Source organism: Opisthocomus hoazin, chromosome 22 (assembly GCF_030867145.1).
Source record: "Opisthocomus hoazin isolate bOpiHoa1 chromosome 22, bOpiHoa1.hap1, whole genome shotgun sequence".
NCBI lineage: Eukaryota > Metazoa > Chordata > Aves > Opisthocomiformes > Opisthocomidae > Opisthocomus > Opisthocomus hoazin.
In genome coordinates this window covers 8,063,021-8,070,746 of record NC_134435.1, presented here as the reverse complement: position 1 = coordinate 8,070,746, position 7,726 = coordinate 8,063,021, and the positions used below count along the sequence as shown (strand labels likewise).

General features: G+C 65.1%; 1 protein-coding gene across 1 annotated transcript; it reads left to right on the top strand.

The window, feature by feature from the left end:
* Window positions 1-4,277: 4,277 nt before the first annotated feature.
* On the top strand, window positions 4,278-5,439 carry HAND1 (heart and neural crest derivatives expressed 1). Its single transcript, XM_075441852.1, has 2 exons — window positions 4,278-4,778; window positions 5,338-5,439. The coding sequence occupies exons 1-2, from the start codon at window positions 4,278-4,280 to the stop codon at window positions 5,437-5,439; spliced, it is 603 nt and encodes a 200-aa protein (XP_075297967.1).
* The last annotated feature ends 2,287 nt before the right edge of the window (window positions 5,440-7,726 follow it).

The window sequence follows — 7,726 nt, the reverse complement described above, 5'->3', positions numbered from 1 at the left end:
GGTGGGGTTGCGTGTGTGATGCTGTGGTGGGATCAGGCAGCGCAGTGATGCAGTCGGGGGCTCGGGCAGCGTGCGAGCTCCGCTGCGTCCCAGCGCTCCCCCTGCCCCTGCAAGACCCGTGCTGGTGGAGCAAGACACGCGTGGCAAACCGTCCCCGGGAGGAGGGGTGCCCTGAGCGGCTTCAGCCGAGGTGCTCGCAGCCCAGCCTTGGCCCTGACCCCGGGGCTGGGTTCACCGCCGATCAGACCGACCTGATTTCGTTCACTTCTGCAGGCTCTCTCCCTCCTGGCACCACCGGGAGGAAAACCATCCCCCCCGAGCAGCGAGACGCGGGCAGCCAGCCCCGCACACCGCTCCTTGCAGCAGACGCAGCTCTTGCCTCAGTTTCCCAAAGCTTTTTGTGACCGCTCCCCCGAGGCCTCCAGGAGCAGAACTGTTAGGAAGGTGCTGAGTGATTATTATTGCATTATTTCGGGCGAGTGCTATAAATACCCCGGGGCACCTTTAGACACAACCCAGCTGCCCGGGGGAGCTGGCTCAGCCCCACTCTGCGCCCGCAGCGGCTGTTGGAGGGGGGGATTGGAGGCAGCAGCTGGGTGTGAAGGTACCTCGGGGCACAACCCGATGGGGGGACACGGGGGGGTCCCCCGTGGAATGTCGGGGCTAGGACCTTCTCGGCTGCACCCTGGGGTCGTGGTGAAGCCCGGGGCGGGGGGGATGCGGGAGCAGGAGGGTGCCGGGATGCTGCAGGGAGACGCTAGCGGGGAAGAAGACAAGGGGAATATTTTACGGGGCCGCAATGTAAACAGAGCTGGAGCAGAGCCCCTTTTTATGGAGTCCCTGTCCTGCCAGGGCATCTGCCAAGGCCCTGATTTACGCTCCTATTTAGATAAGGGAGCCGGAGGGGGGGAGCAAAGCTGGCGTCAAAGTCACAGGACACGCCGGGCTGCCGCTCGCTGGGCGCTGATAAGGAGGCGGCCGAGGGGCCAGGGCCAAAACCGCAGCCCCCGCTGCGGGGCAGGCGATGGGCGCAGAGCCGGGTGGCTCCTGCTGGGGTTGGGGTGCTGGGGGCTGCGGAGATCGAGGGTAACCTCACCCCCCAACACGCAGCAGCGGCCCCCCCGCCATCGCCCGGCCGTGAGGGCAGGAAAGCTTTCTCTGGGAAGGATTTGAAGGAAAACAGGTGGAGAGAAACGTGGTTCCTCCTGCCACGCCAGCCATAAATCGCCTAATCCGAACCGCTCGGCGTTTCCCTCCTGCGCAAGCAGGGAGACGCGAAATTAAAGAAACTCACCAAAAGTTTGAGAAGTGCTAAATTTGGACGCCGTGACAAAGGCAGTCTGGTTTGATTTAGAAGGTGTCGGCGTGGAAAGGGCTCCGGTTTTATTATTTTATTAAAACACGAAAGATTAGAACAATTTTCCAAAGGAAAATCAACCCGCTGGTCCCACTATTTGCTCAGCTGAGGACTTCCAAAGGGCGCAGGGTCCGGGGAGGGGGGGAATAAAACAAGACAACGCCCAGGCTTGGGCTGGCTTACCTGGCTCGGTGGCCGCAGTCTGGAGGTGGCTCCGATGCGCGGCCCGAGGCGGCGGCTCCAAGCTGGACGTGGCTGTGAGTGCCCTGTGCAATGCAGGGCTACGGGGATGGAAAGTTTTTTGTTTGTTTGTTTTTTAGGGTGGTGTTTTCCAGGGGTAGGGTTGGGTGGCAGAGACCCCCCAGCCTGGCAGTTTGCTGGCTCGGGGCTTTTACAGGGGTGGGGAGAGGCTCAGTGGAGAGCCTGGCTGGTTTGTAAGAGGGAGCGGGGCACTAGAGGTGATGCTGTGCCAGTACGGGATGGGGGGCAAGGCGTGAGGCAGGACCCCGGCCCCTCTCCCAGGCAGGCACTGCCCCCCCCGGCTCCGAGCCGGGCTCAGGGATCCCACCCAAACACCGGCATTTTGGAGGAAATCAGGGACACGACGCCCTACCCAAGGCCTGACTCTAACGGGAGAGTAATCACTAGCAAATGTTTGCAGGGCGCTTGTTTAGAGGGGCTGGGGAAGGGGGGGCTTTGCAGCAGCTCAGAACAAAGCCGGGGGGAGCAAAGCGGGGCAGATCCGGTACGGTTGCCCCCCCCCCCCGCCCCGGCTGCCGGGGCCGGCAGAACTGGAGACCCGCTTGCACCCTGCCCCGGCCCCCCCGGCCTCCTGCCTTCGCAACTCGCCTTGTAACAACTAACGATGGAAAATCCGAGGCATTTAAGTGGCTCCCGAATCCGCCCGGGAACCGTGATTGAGAGAAGTCAAATAAAATTTGTCATCTTTAAAATGCAGGAGGACGTTAATGGTGTGTTAGCCCGGATGATTAATACAAGCGCCTGCAAACAACCCTCCAACGTTTCCACCCTCCGCTGCAAGATGAATCGCTGGAAAGCGCCGTTAATCGCTAACATACCTCGGGCCCAAAGCCCCTTCCTGCCCCGCCGCGCCGCGATCGCCACCGCCGTGCCCGCGCCGTCCTCACTGGGAGCAACGGGAGCAAGAGCCGGGGTCGGCTGCGACGTCACCCGGCCGGGCTGGGGGCGAAGCGTGGGGTCCGGGAGCCGTCGCCCCGCGGATCTGCTCCCGTGGGTGCGCAGGCGAGCGGGACGTGCTGCCCGCCGCAGGGCCCCACGCCGGGCTCGGGTCACAGAATCACAAAATCACAGAATGGTCGGGGTTGGAAGCGACCTCTGTGGGTCACCCAGTCCAACCCCCTGCCGAAGCAGGGTCACCCCGAGCAGGCTGCACAGGACCGTGTCCAGGCAGGTCTTGAATATCTCCAGAGAAGGAGACTCCACAACCTCACTGGGCAGCCTGTTCCAGTGCTCCGTCACCCTCAGAGGGTCTGGGGGCTGCGGTGCAGTATGAGGTCCCAGCCCCAGCGGGACCCCCCCCAGCCCTTTCGTGGCCAGGCTGGGACGGGGAAACGCGGGGCAGGTCCCCACCGTAAATACATCTCGCTGTGTGGGGACGGTGTGATTTTTGTACAGCTGCTGGTGTGTGCATGCAGTGCCTGTGCATGGATGTGCGGCACCACGTGTGCGTGTGCACGCAATGTCTGTGTCTGTGTGTGCAGCACGTGTGTGTATGTAATACAAATACGGCAGCATCGAGTGTGTAGCGTGTACGTGCTGCCGGTGTGTGCGTGTAACATACACGGGTGAAGCTAAGCGCACGTGTAACCTACTTGTGGGGGGGGGTGTGCGTACAGCACGTGTGGCGTACACAGCATCTCTGTGTTCCTGGCATGTGTAGGCATGTCCCGCGTACGTGTGTGAGCAGCGTATGTGCGTGCAGCAACTGTGCACGTGTGCAGCGTAAGCCTGTGTACAGCACATAGCTCTGTGTGTGCTGCACACGCGTGTGGTGTGCTCTGTGTATCAGGTGTGTGCTGCACACACGTGTAATGTGCTGTATCAGGCGTGTGCAGCACATGTGTGCAGTGTGGTGTGCTCTGCCAGGCATGTGCTGCACACGTGTGTAATGTGCTCTGCCAGGCGTGTGCAGCACACATGCAGGGCACATCTATGTGCAGCGTGCACTTGTGCAACACACGTGTGTGCACAGACACGCATGGGCATCGCTCCCCGTGCGCAGGGAGCCCCCGCCGCCCCCCCCTCGCCCCGCTCCCGGCTCCCAGCTTCCCCCCGCACTGCCTGGCCGAGCCCTCCCCGCGGGGGTCGGGACCCGCTGGCCCCAGGCCGGGGTCTCCGGCTCTGGGGAAGCCGAAAGCCCACGGGTCACGGCCCGGCCCGGCCGTCGGGGCTCCGGGCCCCCCCCGCCGGCTCGGACAGCTCCGGCCCGGGAGCGGGGCAGCGGGGCGGGGGGGGGGGGGGGGGGGGGGCCGGGGTCCCCCCTCGGGTCACTCCTCGCCCCCCGCTCCCCACAAGCGGTGAAGAAGCGGGAGGGGAGAGGGAGCGGCGGGGGTGAGCCCGAACGCACGGAGCTCGGCGCACGCCCCCTCCGCCCCCCCCCCCCCCGAGCATCCTCCCCTGCCCATTGGCTCCGAGGCGGGGGGGGGCCCCCGGCCTTATATAAAGGCAGGCTTGGGAGGCTCCAGAAGGGGTTAAAAAAAAAAAAACAACAAACAACCTCCCCCCCCCCCCTCCAACCAAGGAACCCAAAACCCCGCACCCCAACCGCACCGCCCCAGAGCCCCGCAGCCCCGGGCCGCAGCCGCCCCCGGGGAGCCCAGCCCGGCCCGGCCATGCCCCGCTGCTGAGCGCGGCCCCCCGGGCCCAGCGGGGGCGGACCATGAACCTGGTGGGGGGCTACCAGCACCACCACCACCACCATCACCACCACCACCACATGCTGCACGACCCCTTCCTCTTCGGGCCGGCGGCGCGGTGCCACCAGGAGCGAGCCTTCCTCTCCGGGTGGGTGCTCAACCCGGCCGAGCCCCCCCCCGAGCAGAGCCCCGGCTACGGCCCCGCCGAGTACGGCCCGGGGGGCCAGGGCCGGCTGGAGGGGCTCAGCGGTCGCCTGGGCCGGAGGAAAGGGGTCGGGGGACCCAAGAAGGAGCGGCGGAGGACGGAGAGCATCAACAGCGCGTTCGCCGAGCTCCGCGAGTGCATCCCCAACGTCCCCGCCGACACCAAGCTCTCCAAGATCAAGACCCTGCGCCTGGCCACCAGCTACATCGCCTACCTGATGGAGGTGCTGGCCAAGGACAGCCAGCCCGGCGACGCCGAGGGCTTCAAAGCCGAGCTCAAGAAGGCTGACGGCAGGGAGAACAAGAGGAAACGGGAGACGGTAAGAGGCGGGCCGGGCCCCCGCTGCCCCGCTCTCCCCGGGCCGGGGGCGAGAGGGGAAACCCCGGGGCTGGGGGGGGGGGGCGAAAAACCCAAAACCCTTAAACCCTTCCCGGCCCCGCTGGAATCTTTTATATTTTTTTATCCCGGCTTAAAAATAAAAATAACAGCCCACCCGCGGGGGGGTTCTCGGCGGAGAAAAGCCCGTCGCGGCTCGCCCGGAGGGGTCCCGGGTGGGCTCCGGGCGCTTCCCCCGCGGGATGAAGCCCCGGGACCGGCCGTGGCCGGTGTTCACCACCCCCACCACCCCCCCCCTCCCGCTCCCGGCCGCTTTCCCGGGACGAGCGGGCGAGTTTCGAGCAAGGGCGGCCGCTTCTCGGTGAGAGGGGGACACACACGAACCCCCCCCCCCCCCCCAAAATGCCCCCATCTTTATCCTCGGGCTGTTAAAAGCTGCTCGCAGCCGCGGGCCTCGGCTGCAGCCCCGGGGCGGCCCGGGACCCCCGCCCGGCTCCTGACCGCTCCTTTCTCTCCCCCTCTCCCCGTCTCCTCTCCCGCAGCAGCCCGAGGTCCACTCGCAGCCTTCGGGCCACGGCGAGAAGAAGCTGAAGGGCCGGACGGGTTGGCCCCAGCAGGTCTGGGCTCTGGAACTGAACCCCTGAGGGTCGCCCCGACGGCGCTGCCCGCTCGCCCCCCCATGTGCAATGTCGGAGAGAGCCCGGCCCCCCCCCCCCCCCCGAGCCCACCCAGGCGCAGGATGCGGGGACCCGGCCCGACTTCCCCCCGCCGAGACGGATGCTCCGCGGGAGACAAGCGAAGGGCGCCCGGCGGGGCCGGATCCTGCCCGCCCCGTCGGGGGCCATTCCCCCCTCGCCCCTTCTCCCTTGCGCAGTACTCGTTGCTCCTTCCCGTTGTCAGCAGCGATCGGCGGCTCCTGTTGTGAATGCGAGTCGTGTCCCCCCCCCACCCCGTTTCCCCCATCCCCCCCCCGTCCGCTGCCCGACCGACGTGTGGCTGCGGTGAAACTACCTAGAGGTGCATTTGGGAACGCTCCTGCGCCGGGCTGTCTACCTCAGATCTGCATCACCACTTCCCGAGGGACCGGGCGCACCACACCGCCTATTTAATACGGAATAATTAAAAAAAAAAAAAAAGATTAAAATAAAATTTAAACTTTACGCACAGAGCCTCAGCTGCCACCCCTCTGCCTCCCCCGTTCCTCAGATATCGCTTCTGGGGCAGGGCCCCCCCTGGGACGAGAGGTCCTGCGGGATTAGGGACCCCCCTGGAGCCCGTGCCCTGCTGCGGGGCCGATCCGCGCGAGGGAATTCCCTCCCGTGGGGCTCGGGCAGCTCCGTGGGATCCTCTGGGGCTGCTTTACGCCGTGCTGCTCGCCCCGGGAGCTGGGGGGGCTGCGCGAAGGGGTACCCGCTGTCTCCCTCCTGACTCAGCAGACCTGCTGGAGGCACCGGGCTTGTGTCCGCCTTGGGGAAGGTGGCGAGATCAGGCCTTCACGGCCTGGATGGCACGAGCACCGCAGAGCTGTGGAGCCCCCGTTCCGTCGCCGCCACGCAGAGAGCCAGGGCTCGGCTCCCCTCCGCTCCCCTGCACGGCTCCCGCACCCGCGGCACCTTCTCCCGGGGATCCCCTCTTCGGCGCTGCCACGGGCGCGTTTCGAAGGAGCAACGTCCCCTCCTCGCCGTCCGAGCACGACGGATGCCGCCGCCTCAGCCACAGCAACGCTCACGCAGCCCGAAGTCGTCTCCGTCACCTCTCAGGCATAAATCCTTAATAATCCTTACTAATTAAAGCCGAATCCTCGTTCCGTTACTCTGCGCACACGCAGCTCTGTTACTGCTGGTGCCTTCCCAGACGTGCGGGCGCAGGGCCTGATCCTGCCTTCCCGGCCACGCCGCCGTTCCCGGAGACACCGGGATGAACCCTGACGCTCGGCCGGCTGCTCGGGGCGAGGAGAGCCGGCGTGGGGGAGAGCCGAACGTTACCGCAGGGTTAACCCGAGGGCTCAGCGGGGAGCATTACATTTTCTATTCGAAACAAAGCTTTCGCTCACGACCAAACGTATCGAAATCACGACGCAACTCCTATAAACCGCTGATGCGTCGATCAATAACTACAGCAGAACCACAGCAGCTCGCCCCGCAACACCGGCGGGGAAGCAGCGCGGGTTTTACAACCGCTTTGTGCGCGAGTGCAAATACAGACGGGCGGACACACAAACACGGGGGGGCACGGCCGGCGTAATTAAAGCTCACTGAAGGATCAGGCGGCGCGAATCAGCCTTCGCTCGCTTCGGAGCCGCTGCACGGCTGCCTTCCCAGCCCCTGATCTGTTTTCTGGTCTCTTTGAACGAGGCCGAGCTGAAAACTGCCTGCCTGAGCGGAGCAATGCCCGCAGCGCTGGCGTTTTGTTCCGGCTGGAAAAAGTTTAGCACGGCCCCGAGTCTGTGAGTGAGGCTAGAACAGGGCATGGCTACACCCAAACACATTTAAGAAAAAAAAAGAAAAAGAGAAAATGTACGAAAAATCAGCCTCAAATATCCTATTAAATAGCAGTGTCACAATCGCTGACAGGGCTGGGTTTTTACGGGAAAGCTCCCAAGCCATCGCGAACACCAATCCAGCGCCCCACGGACACGTCCAGCCCCAACCCCGCTCCCGTGCGCCAGCCCCTGTCCCCGCATCCCGGTATCCCGGTACCCGTACGGCACCAGCCGGGCTGCCCTCGGCACGGGGTGAGGGAAAGGCTTACAGGGGGACCCGGGACGTGCTCTGCTGCGTGAGGACTTGGTGTCCTCGGTCTCGGCACGCCAGGCTCTACCTGGAACGTCGGCTGCAGCCTGGGGACCCTCCCCTACCCCACCAAAAACCTCCGGTGGCTTTTTCCTCGGGGTCTCCAGCTCTGCCTCTGGGCAGGGCCACCCTGCGCAGC

What these genes read in the sequence shown, in the direction of transcription:
- HAND1 (XM_075441852.1), top strand. Translation starts at nt 4,278, where the DNA reads ATGAACCTGGTGGGGGGCTACCAGCACCACCACCACCACCATCACCAC. An exon ending in ACAAGAGGAAACGGGAGACG is followed by an intron (nt 4,779 to 5,337) that starts GTAAGAGGCGGG and finishes CCTCTCCCGCAG; the next exon opens with CAGCCCGAGGTCCACTCGCA.